This window comes from Oncorhynchus mykiss, chromosome 2 (assembly GCF_013265735.2).
Source record: "Oncorhynchus mykiss isolate Arlee chromosome 2, USDA_OmykA_1.1, whole genome shotgun sequence".
Taxonomy (NCBI): domain Eukaryota; kingdom Metazoa; phylum Chordata; class Actinopteri; order Salmoniformes; family Salmonidae; genus Oncorhynchus; species Oncorhynchus mykiss.
In genome coordinates this window covers 1567501-1587150 of record NC_048566.1, presented here as the reverse complement: position 1 = coordinate 1587150, position 19650 = coordinate 1567501, and the positions used below count along the sequence as shown (strand labels likewise).

The 19650-nt window shown below is 46.7% G+C and overlaps 2 protein-coding genes across 5 annotated transcripts in view; one reads left to right on the top strand and one right to left on the bottom strand.

Annotated features, from left to right (window-relative positions):
* LOC110515405 (oxysterol-binding protein-related protein 10-like) overlaps positions 1–13749 on the top strand; it is a 110088-nt gene extending 96339 nt beyond the window's left edge. Inside the window, exons 10-13 of the mRNA XM_036935030.1 lie at positions 11317–11503; positions 11902–12084; positions 12981–13134; positions 13610–13749. Of these exons, the coding sequence (XP_036790925.1) occupies positions 11317–11503; positions 11902–12084; positions 12981–13134; positions 13610–13654 (569 nt within the window). The 3' untranslated portion in view covers positions 13655–13749. The remainder of the gene's footprint in view (positions 1–11316; positions 11504–11901; positions 12085–12980; positions 13135–13609) is intronic.
* LOC118937324 (nucleoporin NUP116/NSP116-like) lies at positions 13730–16841 on the bottom strand. 4 transcript variants are annotated; one of them, XM_036935034.1, is made up of 4 exons: positions 16607–16841; positions 16277–16450; positions 15251–16039; positions 13730–15138 (listed from the first exon to the last, which is right to left on the bottom strand). In XM_036935034.1, the coding sequence occupies exons 3-4, from the start codon at positions 15528–15530 to the stop codon at positions 14147–14149; spliced, it is 1272 nt and encodes a 423-aa protein (XP_036790929.1). In that variant the 5' UTR covers positions 15531–16039; positions 16277–16450; positions 16607–16841; the 3' UTR covers positions 13730–14146. The 4 variants fall into 4 exon arrangements, with proteins under 4 accessions (XP_036790929.1, XP_036790940.1, XP_036790933.1 ...); XM_036935045.1 differs by lacking the exon at positions 16607–16841 and adding an exon at positions 16490–16600; XM_036935038.1 differs by lacking the exon at positions 16607–16841 and having other exon boundaries at positions 15251–16144; positions 16424–16570.
* Between the last annotated feature and the right edge of the window lie 2809 nt (positions 16842–19650).

Sequence of the window (19650 nt, the reverse complement as noted above, 5' to 3'; positions counted from 1 at the left end):
GATTGTGATGGTCAACCTGGTAGCCTGATATAGAGACCTGGTAGCCTGATATAGAGACGGAGGATTGTGATGGTCAACCTGGTAGCCTGATATAGAGACAGGGGATTGTGATGGTCAACGTGGTGGTCTGATATAGAGACACAGGATTGTGATGGTCAACGTGATGGTCTGATACAGAGGATTGTGATGGTCAACCTGGTAGCCTGCTATAGAGACAGAGGATTGTGATGGTCAACCTGGTGGTCTGATATAGAGACAGGGGATTGTGATGGTCAACCTGGTAGCCTGATATAGAGACAGGGGATTGTGATGGTCAACGTGGTGGTCTGATATAGAGACACAGGATTGTGATGGTCAACGTGATGGTCTGATACAGAGGATTGTGATGGTCAACCTGGTAGCCTGCTATAGAGACAGAGGATTGTGATGGTCAACGTGGTGGTCTGATATAGAGACAGGGGATTGTGATGGTCAACGTGGTGGTCTGATATAGAGACACAGGATTGTGATGGTCAACGTGATGGTCTGATACAGAGGATTGTGATGGTCAACCTGGTAGTCTGATATAGAGACAGGGGATTGTGATGGTCAACCTGGTAGCCTGATATAGAGACAGGGGATTGTGATGGTCAACGTGGTGGTCTGATATAGAGACACAGGATTGTGATGGTCAACGTGATGGTCTGATACAGAGGATTGTGATGGTCAACCTGGTAGTCTGATATAGAGACAGGGGATTGTGATGGTCAACGTGGTGGTCTGATATAGAGACACAGGATTGTGATGGTCACCGTGATGGTCTGATACAGAGGATTGTGATGGTCAACCTGGTAGTCTGATATAGAGACAGGGGATTGTGATGGTCAACCTGGTAGTCTGATATAGAGACAGGGGATTGTGATGGTCAACCTGGTAGCCTGATATAGAGACCTGGTAGCCTGATATAGAGACGGAGGATTGTGATGGTCAACCTGGTAGCCTGATATAGAGACAGGGGATTGTGATGGTCAACGTGGTGGTCTGATATAGAGACACAGGATTGTGATGGTCAACGTGATGGTCTGATACAGAGGATTGTGATGGTCAACCTGGTAGCCTGCTATAGAGACAGAGGATTGTGATGGTCAACCTGGTGGTCTGATATAGAGACAGGGGATTGTGATGGTCAACCTGGTAGCCTGATATAGAGACAGGGGATTGTGATGGTCAACGTGGTGGTCTGATATAGAGACACAGGATTGTGATGGTCAACGTGATGGTCTGATACAGAGGATTGTGATGGTCAACCTGGTAGCCTGCTATAGAGACAGAGGATTGTGATGGTCAACCTGGTGGTCTGATATAGAGACAGGGGATTGTGATGGTCAACCTGGTAGTCTGATATAGAGACAGGGGATTGGCTCCACTGTCTGTCACTCGGTGACATCTAACGCACCTCGTCGTTTACCCCCAGCATCCTTTGCAGCGAACCTTGTGTGGCAGGCAGACAGTGAGGGAAGCATGTCTGTGTGTGTGTGTGTGTGTGTGTGTGTGTGTGTGTGTGTGTGTGTGTGTGTGTGTGTGTGTGTGTGTGTGTGTGTGTGTGTGTGTGTGTGTGTGTGTGTGTGTGTGTGTGTGTGTGTGTGTGTGTGTGTGTGTGATTGTGCACTTGTACATGTGTGCTAGCATGCTGGTGAGTGTGTGGGTGTGTGTTTGTGACAGCAGGTGATGTGGGCACTCTAAGTAAGAAATGCTGACCTGGCATTCTCACACATTCTCACAATAGCGCTGCCAGGCTAGCGAGCCGAGAGCCTCTCACTGAGCACTTCCTGCAATGTGCCGACCGCCCCAACCCTTCCTGTATTTGGGAAACAGATGCATCAGGCCCTCCCTCTCATCCCCCCTCCACCCCTCCAGAAAGACACTGATTTTTGGGCCATCTCCTCTCCCACTCCACCCCTCCCCCCTCCACCCCTCCAGAAAGACACTGAGGCAGGGCCATCTCCTCTCCCCCCTCCACCCCTCCAGAAAGATACTGAGGCAGGGCTATCTCCTCTCCCCCCTCCACCCCTCCAGAAAGACACTGAGGCAGGGCCATCTCCACTCCCCCCTCCACCCCTCCCCCCTCCAGAAAGACACTGAGGCAGGGCCATCTCCTCTCCCCCCTCCACCCCTCCAGAAAGACACTGAGGCAGGGCCATCTCCTCTCCCCCTCCACCCCTCCCCACTCCATAAAGACACTGAGGCAGGGCCATCTCTCTCCCCCCCCCCCTCCCCTCCCCCCTCCACCTCTCCAGAAAGACACTGAAGCAGGGCCATCTCCCCCCTCCACCCCTCCAGAAAGACACTGAGGCAGGGCCATCTCCTCTCTCCCCTCCCCCCTCCACCCCTCCCCCCCTCCACCCCCTCCTGTCTTGGGGAGACAGATGTGGATCTGTCAGACCTGGGTTTCTGCCCGCAGCAGATTTCACCCAGCTGTCTCTTATGTAATGTACTGAGAGAGGAGAGATGAGAGGGCCAGGCCAGGGCTCAGAGAGAGGAGAGAACCAGGCCAGGGCAGTACTTTGGATGTAACACAGATAACAGAGAGGAGAGATGAGAGACAGGACAGGACTCAGAGAGGAGAGAACCAGGACAGGACAGGACTCAGAGAGAGGAGAGATGAGAGGGCCAGGGCAGTACTTTGGATGTAACACAGATAACAGAGAGGAGAGATGAGAGACAGGACAGGACTCAGAGAGGAGAGAACCAGGACAGGACTCAGAGAGAGGAGCAGAGAGGAGAGAACCAGGACAGGACTCGGAGAGAGGAGCAGAGAGGAGACAACCAGCACAGGACTCAGAGAGAGGAGCAGAGAGGAGAGAACCAGGACAGGACTCAGAGAGAAGAGCAGAGAGGAGAGAACCAGGACAGGACAGGACTCAGAGAGAGGAGAGAACCAGGACAGGACAGGACTCAGAGAGAGGAGCAGAGAGGAGAGAACCAGGACAGGACTCAGAGAGAGGAGCAGAGAGGAGAGAACCAGGACAGGACAGGACTCAGAGAGAGGAGAGAACCAGGACGGGACAGGACTCAGAGAGAGGAGGAGAGAGGACAGAACCAGGACAGGACTCAGAGAAAGGAGGAGAGAGGAGAGAGCCAGGACAGGACTCAGAGAGAGGAGAGAACAAGGACAGGACAGGACTCAGAGAGAGGAGGAGAGAGGAGAGAACCAGGACAGGACTCAGAGAGAGGAAGAGAGAGGAGAGAACCAGGACAGGACTCAGAGAGAGGAGCAGAGAGGAGAGAACCAGGACAGGACAGGACTCAGAGAGAGGAGAGAACCAGGACAGGACAGGACTCAGAGAGAGGAGAGAACCAGGACAGGACAGGACTCAGAGAGAGGAGCAGAGAGGAGAGAACCAGGACAGGACTCAGAGAGAGGAGCAGAGAGGAGAGAACCAGGACAGGACAGGACTCAGAGAGAGGAGAGAACCAGGACAGGACAGGACTCAGAGAGAGGAGCAGAGAGGACAGAACCAGGACAGGACTCAGAGAGAGGAGGAGAGAGGAGAGAGCCAGGACAGGACTCAGAGAGAGGAGAGAACCAGGACAGGACAGGACTCAGAGAGAGGAGGAGAGAGGAGAGAACCAGGACAGGACTCAGAGAGAGGAGGAGAGAGGAGAGAGCCAGGACAGGACAGGACTCAGAGAGAGGAGAGAACCAGGACAGGACAGGACTCAGAGAGAGGAGGAGAGAGGAGAGAACCAGGACAGGACAGGACTCAGAGAGAGGAGAGAACCAACTAGGATCCAGTCCTGTTACGGTATTAACTAGGATCCAGTCCTGTTACCACATTAACTAGGATCCAGTCCTGTTACAGTATTAACTAGGATCCAGTCCTGTTACCACATTAACTAGGATCCAGTCCTGTTACGGTATTAACTAGGATCCAGTCCTGTTACCACATTAACTAGGATCCAGTCCTGTTACCACATTAACTAGGATCCAGTCCTGTTACCACATTAACTAGGATCCAGTCCTGTTACCACATTAACTAGGATCCAGTCCTGTTACCACATTAACTAGGATCCAGTCCTGTTACCACATTAACTAGGATCCAGTCCTGTTACCACATTAACTAGGATCCAGTCCTGTTACCACATTAACTAGGATCCAGTCCTGTTACCACATTAACTAGGATCCAGTCCTGTTACCACATTAACTAGGATCCAGTCCTGTTACCACATTAACTAGGATCCAGTCCTGTTACCACATTAACTAGGATCCAGTCCTGTTACCACATTAACTAGGATCCAGTCCTGTTACCACATTAACTAGGATCCAGTCCTGTTACCACATTAACTAGGATCCAGTCCTGTTACCACATTAACTAGGATCCAGTCCTGTTACCACATTAACTAGGATCCAGTCCTGTTACCACATTAACTAGGATCCAGTCCTGTTACCACATGAACTAGGATCCAGCCCTGTTACCACATTAACTAGGATCCAGTCCTGTTCCTGTATTAACTAGGATCCAGTCCTGTTACCACATTAACTAGGATCCAGTCCTGTTCCTGTATTAACTAGGATCCAGTCCTGTTACCACATTAACTAGGATCCAGTCCTGTTACCACATTAACTAGAATCCAGTCCTGTTACCACATTAACTAGAATCCAGTCCTGTTACCACATTAACTAGGATCCAGTCCTGTTACCACATTAACTAGAATCCAGTCCTGTTACCACATTAACTAGGATCCAGTCCTGTTCCTGTATTAACTAGGATCCAGTCCTGTTACCACATTAACTAGGATCCAGTCCTGTTACCACATTAACTAGGATCCAATCCTGTTACCACATTAACTAGGATCCAGTCCTGTTACCACATTAACTAGGATCCAGTCCTGTTACCACATTAACTAGGATCCAGTCCTGTTACCACATTAACTAGGATCCAGTCCTGTTACCACATTAACTAGAATCCAGTCCTGTTACCACATTAACTAGGATCCAGTCCTGTTACCACATTAACTAGGATCCAGTCCTGTTACCACATTAACTAGGATCCAGTCCTGTTACCACATTAACTAGGATCCAGTCCTGTTACCACATTAACTAGGATCCAGTCCTGTTACCACATTAACTAGGATCCAGTCCTGTTACCACATTAACTAGGATCCAGTCCTGTTACCACATTAACTAGAATCCAGTCCTGTTACCACATTAACTAGGATCCAGTCCTGTTCCTGTATTAACTAGGATCCAGTCCTGTTACGGTATTAACTAGGATCCAGTCCTGTTACCACATTAACTAGGATCCAGTCCTGTTACCACATTAACTAGGATCCAGTCCTGTTACCACATTAACTAGGATCCAGTCCTGTTCCTGTATTAACTAGGATCCAGTCCTGTTACCACATTAACTAGGATCCAGTCCTGTTACCACATTAACTAGGATCCAGTCCTGTTACCACATTAACTAGGATCCAGTCCTGTTACCACATTAACTAGGATCCAGTCCTGTTACCACATTAACTAGGATCCAGTCCTGTTACCACATTAACTAGGATCCAGTCCTGTTACCACATTAACTAGGATCCAGTCCTGTTACCACATTAACTAGGATCCAGTCCTGTTCCTGTATTAACTAGGATCCAGTCCTGTTCCTGTATTAACTAGGATCCAGTCCTGTTACCACATTAACTAGGATCCAGTCCTGTTACCACATTAACTAGGATCCAGTCCTGTTACCACATTAACTAGAATCCAGTCCTGTTACCACATTAACTAGGATCCAGTCCTGTTACCACATTAACTAGGATCCAGTCCTGTTACCACATTAACTAGGATCCAGTCCTGTTACCACATTAACTAGGATCCAGTCCTGTTCCTGTATTAACTAGGATCCAGTCCTGTTACCACATTAACTAGGATCCAGTCCTGTTACCACATTAACTAGGATCCAGTCCTGTTCCTGTATTAACTAGGATCCAGTCCTGTTACCACATTAACTAGGATCCAGTCCTGTTCCTGTATTAACTAGGATCCAGTCCTGTTACCACATTAACTAGGATCCAGTCCTGTTACCACATTAACTAGGATCCAGTCCTGTTACCACATTAACTAGGATCCAGTCCTGTTACCACATTAACTAGGATCCAGTCCTGTTACCACATTAACTAGGATCCAGTCCTGTTACCACATTAACTAGGATCCAGTCCTGTTACCACATTAACTAGGATCCAGTCCTGTTACCACATTAACTAGGATCCAGTCCTGTTACCACATTAACTAGGATCCAGTCCTGTTACCACATTAACTAGGATCCAGTCCTGTTACCACATTAACTAGGATCCAGTCCTGTTACCACATTAACTAGGATCCAGTCCTGTTACCACATTAACTAGGATCCAGTCCTGTTACCACATTAACTAGGATCCAGTCCTGTTACCACATTAACTAGAATCCAGTCCTGTTACCACATTAACTAGGATCCAGTCCTGTTCCTGTATTAACTAGGATCCAGTCCTGTTACGGTATTAACTAGGATCCAGTCCTGTTACCACATTAACTAGGATCCAGTCCTGTTACCACATTAACTAGGATCCAGTCCTGTTACCACATTAACTAGGATCCAGTCCTGTTCCTGTATTAACTAGGATCCAGTCCTGTTACCACATTAACTAGGATCCAGTCCTGTTACCACATTAACTAGGATCCAGTCCTGTTACCACATTAACTAGGATCCAGTCCTGTTACCACATTAACTAGGATCCAGTCCTGTTACCACATTAACTAGGATCCAGTCCTGTTACCACATTAACTAGGATCCAGTCCTGTTACCACATTAACTAGGATCCAGTCCTGTTACCACATGAACTAGGATCCAGCCCTGTTACCACATTAACTAGGATCCAGTCCTGTTCCTGTATTAACTAGGATCCAGTCCTGTTACCACATTAACTAGGATCCAGTCCTGTTACCACATTAACTAGGATCCAGTCCTGTTACCACATTAACTAGGATCCAGTCCTGTTACCACATTAACTAGAATCCAGTCCTGTTACCACATTAACTAGGATCCAGTCCTGTTACCACATTAACTAGGATCCAGTCCTGTTACCACATTAACTAGGATCCAGTCCTGTTACCACATTAACTAGGATCCAGTCCTGTTCCTGTATTAACTAGGATCCAGTCCTGTTACCACATTAACTAGGATCCAGTCCTGTTACCACATTAACTAGGATCCAGTCCTGTTCCTGTATTAACTAGGATCCAGTCCTGTTACCACATTAACTAGGATCCAGTCCTGTTCCTGTATTAACTAGGATCCAGTCCTGTTACCACATTAACTAGGATCCAGTCCTGTTACCACATTAACTAGGATCCAGTCCTGTTACCACATTAACTAGAATCCAGTCCTGTTACCACATTAACTAGGATCCAGTCCTGTTACCACATTAACTAGAATCCATTCTTGTTACCACATTAACTAGGATCCAGTCCTGTTACCACATTAACTAGGATCCAGTCCTGTTACCACATTAACTAGAATCCAGTCCTGTTACCACATTAACTAGGATCCAGTCCTGTTACCACATTAACTAGGATCCAGTCCTGTTACCACATTAACTAGGATCCAGTCCTGTTACGGTATTAACTAGGATCCAGTCCTGTTACCACATTAACTAGGATCCAGTCCTGTTACCACATTAACTAGGATCCAGTCCTGTTACCACATTAACTAGGATCCAGTCCTGTTACCACATTAACTAGGATCCAGTCCTGTTACCACATTAACTAGGATCCAGTCCTGTTACCACATTAACTAGGATCCAGTCCTGTTACCACATTAACTAGGATCCAGTCCTGTTACCACATTAACTAGGATCCAGTCCTGTTACCACATTAACTAGGATCCAGTCCTGTTACCACATTAACTAGGATCCAGTCCTGTTACCACATTAACTAGGATCCAGTCCTGTTACCACATTAACTAGGATCCAGTCCTGTTACCACATTAACTAGGATCCAGTCCTGTTACCACATTAACTAGGATCCAGTCCTGTTCCTGTATTAACTAGGATCCAGTCCTGTTACCACATTAACTAGGATCCAGTCCTGTTACCACATTAACTAGGATCCAGTCCTGTTACCACATTAACTAGGATCCAGTCCTGTTACCACATTAACTAGGATCCAGTCCTGTTACCACATTAACTAGGATCCAGTCCTGTTACCACATTAACTAGGATCCAGTCCTGTTACCACATTAACTAGGATCCAGTCCTGTTACCACATTAACTAGGATCCAGTCCTGTTACCACATTAACTAGGATCCAGTCCTGTTACCACATTAACTAGGATCCAGTCCTGTTACCACATTAACTAGGATCCAGTCCTGTTACCACATTAACTAGAATCCAGTCCTGTTACCACATTAACTAGGATCCAGTCCTGTTCCTGTATTAACTAGGATCCAGTCCTGTTACGGTATTATCTAGGATCCAGTCCTGTTACCACATTAACTAGGATCCAGTCCTGTTACCACATTAACTAGGATCCAGTCCTGTTACCACATTAACTAGGATCCAGTCCTGTTCCTGTATTAACTAGGATCCAGTCCTGTTACCACATTAACTAGGATCCAGTCCTGTTACCACATTAACTAGGATCCAGTCCTGTTACCACATTAACTAGGATCCAGTCCTGTTACCACATTAACTAGGATCCAGTCCTGTTACCACATTAACTAGGATCCAGTCCTGTTCCTGTATTAACTAGGATCCAGTCCTGTTACCACATTAACTAGGATCCAGTCCTGTTACCACATTAACTAGGATCCAGTCCTGTTCCTGTATTAACTAGGATCCAGTCCTGTTACCACATTAACTAGGATCCAGTCCTGTTACCACATTAACTAGGATCCAGTCCTGTTACCACATTAACTAGGATCCAGTCCTGTTACCACATTAACTAGAATCCAGTCCTGTTACCACATTAACTAGGATCCAGTCCTGTTACCACATTAACTAGGATCCAGTCCTGTTACCACATTAACTAGGATCCAGTCCTGTTACCACATTAACTAGGATCCAGTCCTGTTCCTGTATTAACTAGGATCCAGTCCTGTTACCACATTAACTAGGATCCAGTCCTGTTACCACATTAACTAGGATCCAGTCCTGTTCCTGTATTAACTAGGATCCAGTCCTGTTACCACATTAACTAGGATCCAGTCCTGTTCCTGTATTAACTAGGATCCAGTCCTGTTACCACATTAACTAGGATCCAGTCCTGTTACCACATTAACTAGGATCCAGTCCTGTTACCACATTAACTAGAATCCAGTCCTGTTACCACATTAACTAGGATCCAGTCCTGTTACCACATTAACTAGAATCCATTCTTGTTACCACATTAACTAGGATCCAGTCCTGTTACCACATTAACTAGGATCCAGTCCTGTTACCACATTAACTAGAATCCAGTCCTGTTACCACATTAACTAGGATCCAGTCCTGTTACCACATTAACTAGGATCCAGTCCTGTTACCACATTAACTAGGATCCAGTCCTGTTACGGTATTAACTAGGATCCAGTCCTGTTACCACATTAACTAGGATCCAGTCCTGTTACCACATTAACTAGGATCCAGTCCTGTTACCACATTAACTAGGATCCAGTCCTGTTACCACATTAACTAGGATCCAGTCCTGTTACCACATTAACTAGGATCCAGTCCTGTTACCACATTAACTAGGATCCAGTCCTGTTACCACATTAACTAGGATCCAGTCCTGTTACCACATTAACTAGGATCCAGTCCTGTTACCACATTAACTAGGATCCAGTCCTGTTACCACATTAACTAGGATCCAGTCCTGTTACCACATTAACTAGGATCCAGTCCTGTTACCACATTAACTAGGATCCAGTCCTGTTACCACATTAACTAGGATCCAGTCCTGTTACCACATTAACTAGGATCCAGTCCTGTTACCACATTAACTAGGATCCAGTCCTGTTACCACATTAACTAGGATCCAGTCCTGTTACCAAGGGGTAATAGAACACAAGCTGGGTACATCTGGTTGAAATGAGTCTTTGTCACAGCAGTCACAAGGTGTTCTCTGACTGACCTCTGACCTCTCTCTCTCTCTCCAATTCAAAGGGCTGTTGTGGGTCATTTGCTTTGGTAATGTTAATGGAATAGACAGTAAATACAAGGTGAACTCAACAAGGGAAACCATTAGTAAACGCTACACTCACTAAATATTTAAAAGAATATGGACATTTTAAATGTTATATTATTGCCTCTGTACAGTGTTGTAACAATGTGCAACAAGTTGAAGTATGAAAGGGAATATGAATAAACAGATGATTATGGGATGTATTTACAAGGTTGTTTGTGTTCCACTGGATGCCCCGTTCTCATGGCAACGGGCCACAAATTTTGCTGCTGTGACTGCATTTCACCCAACAGATATGGGAGTTTATCAGTGTTTGATTTGTTTTTAAATTCTTTGTGGATCTGTGTAATCTGAGGGAAATATGTCTCTCTAATATGGTCATACATTGGACAGGAGGTTAGGAAGTGCAGCTCAGTTTCCACCTCATTTTGTGGGCAGCGAGCACATAGCCTGTCTTCTCTTGAGAGCCATGTCTGCCTACGGCGGCCTTTCTCAATAGCAAGGCTATGCTCACTGAGTCTGTACTTAGTCAAAGCTTTCCTTAGGTTTGGGTCAGTCACAGTGGTCAGGTATTCTGCCACTGTGCACTCTCTGTTTAGGGCCAAATAGCATTGTAGTTTGCTGTTTTTTTGTTAATTCTTTCCAATGTGTCAAGTAATTATCTTTTTGTTTTCTCACGATTTGGTTGGGTCTAATTGTGTTGCTTAGGACCAGCTTGCTTAGGGGACTCTTCTTCTCTTCTCTCTGTAGGTGATGGCTTTGTTATGGAAGGTTTGGGTGGGTGTGGGCATTTCTTGTATTTATGTGCTTCTCTCTCTCTCTCTCTCTCTCTCTCCTCTCTCTCTCTCTCCCTCTCTCTCCTCTCTCTCTCTCTTTCTCTTTCTCTCTCCTCTCTCTCTCTCCTCTCTCTCTCTCTGTCTCTCTCCTCTCTGTCTCTCTCCTCTCTGTCTCTCTCTCCTCTCTGTCTCTCTCCTATCTCTCTCTCGCTCTCTCTCTCTCTCTCTTCTCTCTCTCTCTCCTCTCTGTCTCTCTCTCCTCTCTGTGTCTCTCCTATCTCTCTCTCTCTCTCTCTCTTCTCTCTCTCTCTCTTCTCTCTCTCTCTCCTCTCTGTCTCCTCTCTGTCTCTCTCCTGTCTCTCTCTCTCTCTCCTCCAGGTGTTCTACGTCTGTTGGAGCATGATGAGGAGTATGTGTTCACTCTGCCCTGCGCCTACGCCCGCTCCATTCTTACCGTACCCTGGGTGGAGCTGGGAGGGAAAGTCACCATCAGTTGTGCCAAGAGTGGATACTCTGCCACCGTTACCTTCCATACTAAACCCTTCTATGGAGGAAAGATACACAGGTGGGTCTGGGTGAGAGACAGAGACAGAGAAGGGGGAGAGAGAGAGAGAGAGAGAGAGAGAGAGAGAGAGAGAGAGAGAGAGAGAGAGAGAGAGAGAGAGAGAGAGAGAGAGAGAGAGAGAGAGAGAGAGAGAGAGAGAGAGAGAGAGAGAGAGAGAGAGAGAGAGAGAGAGAGAGAGAGAGAGAGAGAGAGAGAGAGAGAGAGAGAGAGAGAGAGAGAGAGAGAGAGAGAGAGAGAGAGAGAGAGAGAGAAAGAAGAGTGTGTTTCCATGTGTATAAAAGGTATCTTGATGGTCCCTGTCATTCCTATCCCACCCTGTATGAGACGGTGTGTGTGTGTGTGTTCGTCCATCCATCTGTATGTGTCTGACCTAATGACTTCGTCACTCTTCCTGTTAGAGTGACAGCGGAGGTGAAGCACAACTCGACGGGGACCATAGTGTGTAAGGCCCAAGGGGAATGGAACGGTACCCTAGAGTTCACCTACAGCAGTGGAGAGACCAAGGTCATCAACACCTCCAAGCTGCCTGTCATCAGGAAGAAGATACGCCCCCTGGAGAAACAGGGACACTACGAATCACGGTGAGGAGGGAGGGAGGGAGGGAGGGAGGGAGGGAGGGAGGGAAGGGAGATACGCCCCATGGAGAAACAGGGACACTACGAATCACGGTGAGGAGGGAGGGAGGGAAGGGAGATACGCCCCATGGAGAAACAGGGACACTACGAATCCCGGTGAGGAGGGAGGGAGGGAGATACGCCACCTGGAGAAACAGGGACACTACGAATCACGGTGAGGAGGGAGGGAGGGAGGGAGATACGCCCCATGGAGAAACAGGGACACTACGAATCCCGGTGAGGAGGGAGGGAGGGAGGGAGGGAGGGAGGGAGGGAGGTACGCCCCATGGAGAAACAGGGACACTACGAATCACGGTGAGGAGGGAGGGAGGGAGATACGCCCCATGGAGAAACAGCAACACTACGAATCACGGTGAGAAGGGAGGGAGGGAGGGAGGGAGGGAGTGAAGAAGGGAGGGAGGGAGGGAGGGGTGTGAGATCTGACTGTTCCTGATGCTCCAGACAGAGAAGAAGAGAGATGACACACTTCTCTGAGAACGTTCCTGTGACTTTTAACACAATGTCCTCACACACACAGGCGTCTGTGGCAGAGTGTTACCTCAGCTCTGAGATCAGTAATAATGGTATAGTGTCCCTCTACAGGCGTCTGTGGCAGCATGTTACCTCAGCTCTGAGATCAGTAATAATGGTATAGTGTCCCTCTACAGGCGTCTGTGGCAGCATGTTACCTCAGATCTGAGATCAGTAATACTGGTATAGTGTCCCTCTACAGGCGTCTGTGGCAGAGTGTTACCTCAGCTCTGAGATCAGTAATAATGGTATAGTGTCCCTCTACAGGCGTCTGTGGCAGCATGTTACCTCAGCTCTGAGATCAGTAATAATGGTATAGTGTCCCTCTACAGGCGTCTGTGGCAGCATGTTACCTCAGCTCTGAGATCAGGAAACATTGACTCTGCTACAGAGCACAAACACTGTCTGGAGGAGAGGCAGAGAGCAGAGGGCCGACAGAGAGCTGCCTCCAACACACCCTGGACACCCAAGTACTTCATCAAGGAGGTGAGGAACTAGGACCTGAGCGGTTCACTTTGACCTCTGACATTACCTCAAACTTTGAGTCAGCTTCCCTGGTGTTGTCTTTAATGTCTGTTCACAATCAAAATGATTTTTAAAAAGACACTAGTAAACATGTTTCCCTTTGCTCTCTCTTGCTCTCTCTCTCTCGTTCTCTCTCTCTCGCTCTCTGTCTGTCTCTAACTCTCTCTCTGTCTCTCACTCTCTCTCTCTCGTTCTCTCTCTCTCTCTCTCTCTCGTTCTCTCTCTCGCTCTCTCTCTCTCGTTCTCTCTCTCTCAAACGCTCTCTCTCGCTCGCTCTCTGTCTCTCTCACTCTCTCTCTCTCTCTCGCTCGCTCTCTCTCTCGCTCTCTGTCCCTCTCTCTCTCTCTCTGTCTCTCTCACTCTCTCTCTCTCTCTCTCTCTGTCTCTCTCTGCCTCTCTCTCTCTCTCTCTCTCTGTCTCTCTCTCTTTCTCTCAGGGCGAGGGCTGGGTGTATCACAACCCCTTGTGGAAGACCCACTGACGAGGGGAGGGGCCTCGGGGGGGAAGGGGCAACGTGCCAGCTGCCAATCACAGCACAGCGAGCGGCCCGCTGGTGGTCATGGCAACACACAGGGGACCAGCTAGCCGGGCCGCTAGAGAACAGAGGAAATACACAAGGGGCCTGTGTTCCAAATGGAACCCTATTCTCTATATAGCGGACAACTGCAGAAAGAGTGCACTACATAGGGAATAGGGTGCTAATTTCAGATTTGCCCAACGGATTGTCTTGAATGAGGAGCTTGTGTCTCAGTCATTCAATAAGAATGAGAGGTGCCAAAGACTCTCAGAGGGACAGGAACTACAGTCAAGACAGCAAAAAAGCTCACTGAGTGTCCTGTCAGAAGCTGACCTGCTACCACACGATACAGGAAACTCGGCGGCCATTTTGGAGACGGACCGGGTCGAACCAGGAAGATGTTGGTTAGGGACGGAAGATGAGCGTGATCGTTGGTGGTCAAAGATAGCTGAACAATTATGTAGCTTTTTTTTTATAGACAGTAGAATCTAAATACCAGAAGAATATGTTATATTCACATGCTTCTTCCTTCACTTTTAATTGGTTTGTACAGGTACTGTAGCTGTCTCCACTGTTATTACCCAGTAGGCCACAGGAGGGGTTGTCCTTCCAGCTGTCTCCACTGTTATTACCCAGTAGGCCACAGGAGGGGTTGTCCTTCCAGCTGTCTCCACTGTTATTACCCAGTAGGCCACAGGAGGGGTTGTCCTTCCAGCTGTCTCCACTGTTATTACCCAGTAGGCCACAGGAGGGGTTGTCCTTCCAGCTGTCTCCACTGTTATTACCCAGTAGGCCACAGGAGGGGTTGTCCTTCCAGCTGTCTCCACTGTTATTACCCAGTAGGCCACAGGAGGGGTTGTCCTTCCAGCTGTCTCCACTGTTATTACCCAGTAGGCCACAGGAGGGGTTGTCCTTCCAGCTGTCTCCACTGTTATTACCCAGTAGGCCACAGGAGGGGTTGTCCTTCCAGCTGTCTCCACTGTTATTACCCAGTAGGCCACAGGAGGGGTTGTCCTTCCAGCTGTCTCCACTGTTATTACCCAGTAGGCCACAGGAGGGGTTGTCCTTCCAGCTGTCTCCACTGTTATTACCCAGTAGGCCACAGGAGGGGTTGTCCTTCCAGCTGTCTCCACTGTTATTACCCAGTAGGCCACAGGAGGGGTTGTCCTTCCAGCTGTCTCCACTGTTATTACCCAGTAGGCCACAGGAGGGGTTGTCCTTCCAGCTGTCTCCACTGTTATTAGCCAGTAGGCCACAGGAGGGGTTGTCCTTCCAGCTGTCTCCACTGTTATTACCCAGTAGGCCACAGGAGGGGTTGTCCTTCCAGCTGTCTCCACTGTTATTACCCAGTAGGCCACAGGAGGGGTTGTCCTTCCAGCTGTCTCCACTGTTATTACCCAGTAGGCCACAGGAGGGGTTGTCCTTCCAGCTGTCTCCACTGTTATTACCCAGTAGGCCACAACCCCTCCTGTGGCCTACTGGGTAATAACAGTGGAGACAGCTGGAAGGACAACCCCTCCTGTGGCCTACTGTCCTTCCAGCTGTCTCTACTGTTATTACCCAGTAGGCCACAGGAGGGGTTGTCCTTCCAGCTGTCTCCACTGTTATTACCCAGTAGGCCACAGGAGGGGTTGTCCTTCCAGCTGTCTCCACTGTTATTACCCAGTAGGCCACAGGAGGGGTTGTGATTCCAGCTGTCTCCACTGTTATTACCCAGTAGGCCACAGGAGGGGTTGTCTTTCCAGCTGTCTCCACTGTTATTACCCAGTAGGCCACAGGAGGGAATTTCCTTCCAGCTGTATGATGTATGTAAGATCCAAGGATCTAATGATTTGTCCATAATTAACACTCAACACCAAACACACTGTTTAGTGAAGAGTCTTCCTTCAGCCCTTCTGTTCTATGATGTACAGTATATACATACCGGTTATGTATGTTTGTCACACTTGACTTGGACACTGTTCATAACACAATGGCCCAGTATAGAGAACAGCGTTTCCTCCAGCCCCTTCAGAGGTGAACACTGCTACAATGTCAAAGTCAAAGCCATTTCTTCAACCCACACCAGCAATCTTCAGTATTCACACACTAACGTTGGAATGATTGGAACCAGGAAGTAGCCCGGTGCTCCAGTCTGTTTGTCCTTTTATATGGCCGAACCTTGAAGAGATCTTTATAGGGCCGAACCTTGAAGAGATCTTTATATGGCCGAACCTTGAAGAGATCTTTATATGGCCGAACCTTGAAGAGATCTTTATAGGGCCGAACCTTGAAGAGATCTTTATATGGCCGAACCTTGAAGAGATCTTTATAAGGCCGAACCTTGAAGAGATCTTTATAGGGCCGAACCTTGAAGAGATCTTTATAGAGTCTAATTTATGGCCAAACCTTGAAGAGATCTTTATATGGCCAAACCTTGAAGAGATCTTTATAGAGTCTAATTTATGGCCGAACCTTGAAGAGATCTTTATAGGGCCGGACCTTGAAGAGATCTTTATAGAGTCTAATTTATGGCCAAACCTTGAAGAGATCTTTATATGGCCGAACCTTGAAGAGATCTTTATAGAGTCTAATTTATGGCCAAACCTTGAAGAGATCTTTATATGGCCGAACCTTGAAGAGATCTTTATAGAGTCTAATTTATGGCCGAACCATGAAGAGATCTTTATAGGGCCGAACCTTGAAGAGATCTTTATATGACCAAACCTTGAAGAGATCTTTATAGGGCCGAACCTTGAAGAAATCTTTATATGGCCGAACCTTGAAGAGATCTTTATAGAGTCTAATTTATGGCAGAACCTTGAAGAGATCTTTATAGAGTCTAATTTATGGCCGAACCTTGAAGAGATCTTTATAGAGTCTAATTTATGGCAGAACCTTGAAGAGATATTTATAGAGTCTAATTTATGGCCGAACCTTGAAGAGATATTTATAGAGTCTAATTTATGGCCGAACCTTGAAGAAATCTTTATAGAGTCTAATTTATGGCAGAACCTTGAAGAGATCTTTATAGAGTCTAATTTATGGCCGAACCTTGAAGAGATCTTTATAGGGCCGAACCTTGAAGAGATCTTTATAGGGCCGAACCTTGAAGAAATCTTTATATGGCCGAACCTTGAAGAGATCTTTATAAGGCCAAACCTTGAAGAGATCTTTATAGAGTCTAATTTATGGCAGGACCTTGAATAAATCTTTATAGAGTCTAATTTATGGCCGAACCTTGAAGAGATCTTTATAGGGCCGAACCTTGAAGAGATCTTTATAGGGCCGAACCTTGAAGAAATCTTTATAGAGTCTAATTTATGGCCGAACCTTGAAGAGATCTTTATAGGGCCGAACCTTGAAGAGATCTTTATAGGGCCGAACCTTGAAGAAATCTTTATATGGCCGAACCTTGAAGAGATCTTTATAAGGCCGAACCTTGAAGAGATATTTATAGAGTCTAATTTATGGCAGGACCTTGAATAAATCTTTATAGAGTCTAATTTATGGCAGAACCTTGAATAAATCTTTATAGAGTCTAATTTATGGCAGGACCTTGAATAAATCTTTATAGAGTCTAATTTATGGCAGAACCTTGAAGAAATCTTTATATGGCCGGACCTTGAAGAGATCTTTATAGAGTCTAATTTATGGCCGAACCTTGAAGAGATCTTTATAGGGCCGGACCTTGAAGAGATCTTTATAGAGTCTAATTTATGGCCGAACCTTGAAGAAATCTTTATAGAGTCTAATTTATGGCCAAACCTTGAAGAGATCTTTATAGAGTCTAATTTATGGCCTATCCTTGAAGAGATCTTTATAGAGTCTAATTTATGGCCGAACCTTGTAGAGATATTTATAGAGTCTAATTTATGGCCTATCCTTGAAGAGATCTTTATAGAGTCTAATTTATGGCCTAACCTTGAAGAGATAGTGAAGGTCAGAGAGAAAGGTAGACTACCTCCACTATACAGCCTTCACCACAGTAGTACAGTGTACTGAATGTGGCTTGGCTGCCTCCCAAATATTCCCCACATAGTACCTTTACTTTGGACCAGGCCCTGGTCAAAAGTAGTGCATTACATAGGGAATAGGGTGCCATTTGGGAGGTACAAATCCAACCGTATCCAGCAGGTACAAATCCAACCGTATCCAGGAGGTGCAAATCCAACCGTATCCAGGAGGTGCAAATCCAACCGTATCCAGGAGGTGCAAATCCAACCGTATCCAGGAGGTACAAATCCAACCGTATCCAGGAGGTACAAATCCAACCGCTATATAGAGAGATATGTTGACCCTTGATTTATTTAATCCACGTCTGATATTTATTCTCCTGGTTTTCAATATTCTGTGATCCTAGGCTTAGATTCAATCTGGGCCGCGGGAAGATAGGCGCTATAACAAGATTTACATTTAAAGGCAATGTTTCCTGCGTCAGCGGATACTGCATTCACGGTATGTCAGCTCAATATGAAATGATCTTTACATTTCAAATCGGGCTTTATGGTGGATCTTCAACGGCCCGTATTAAATCAATCTAGCCCCGTAGTCTGTCTTGTCGCCAGCCATCTCTTTCTGTGTGGTAATGAGCCTGGGGGGGGGGGCGAGGTTAGATCTTACTTAACAAACAGCAGGAGAGCTGCTCCAGTACTGGTTCCTTCCCTGACATGTTTTGTCTTAATTACAACATGTAGCAGAGGTGCCAACGACCATGTCTTCACCTTAAACAACACCGGGAGAGACTCACCCATCACCACAGCTGGTCCCTCTACTAACAATCTGTCTCCGATGTGTCGGTAGAAATTACAACGTTCATCGGTTAGGTAACTCTAGTCTGAATATAATTCCTAAATTCTCCTTCAACCGAATCCTCATGCAGTTTTGTTGTTGTCGTGATCATATAATGGAGATGACTGTGTATGAAATGAAGGAGAGGCATTTTGTCCTGCCTCATTTAAACTGACTGAGAAACAGTAGTTGCTAACTGGGATCCTTGGGATGAACCTACCCATTGAAGCAGCATCATACCCATTTATCATACAGGGATGATTTCTGTCTCTTGAAAACTTGCTGACAAATCAAACATTTTGGGACGATGTCAACACTAATGAAACAAATGCCAAAATATATTTTTCTTTAACTGTCTTTACATTTGAACTTCAATGAGGTGACATCAGAGTTGGACGTCCCAAGGATTACATTTAGCATGTACTCTTTGTAGACAGGAGCATGGCAGTGAGAGCTATAGAGGTCATTTTATCAGTAATATGGGTATGTTGAGAATCTATGGACCCTTTCACACTATCGTGCCAAGCAGAACCAACCTGCTGACTCAGATAGTTTCCTTTCACATGGTTCTTTCCAGCAACTATGGTAGATGTGGAACCAGGCCAGTTTGGCTGAGTGGTGTGAACAGCTCTTAACTCCTCTGTGGAACCAGGCCAGTCCAGTTTGGCTGAGTGGTGTGAACAGCTCTTACCTCCTCTGTGGAACCAGTCCAGTTTGGCTGAGTGGTGTGAACAGCTCTTACCTCCTCTGTGGAACCAGGCCAGTCCAGTTTGGCTGAATGGTGTGAACAACTCTTACCTCCTCTGTGGAACCAGTCCAGTTTGGCTGAGTGGTGTGAACAGCTCTTAACTCCTCTGTGGAACCAGTCCAGTTTAGCTGAGTGGTGTGAACAGCTCTTACCTCCTCTGTGGAACCAGTCCAGTTTGGCTGAGTGGTGTGAACAGCTCTTACCTCCTCTGTGGAACCAGTCCAGTTTGGCTGAGTGGTGTGAACAGCTCTTAACTCCTCTGTGGAACCAGGCCAGTCCAGTTTAGCTGAGTGGTGTGAACAGCTCTTACCTCCTCTGTCCTGTCAGTATAAGATCAGCCACGTTTTTAGTATGAATGTTATTATGTGTAAAGTGTGAAGTGCAACACTGCAGCGTACGTCATCAGTCACTGAGCCTCGACCAAAACATTCTGTGGGTGTGT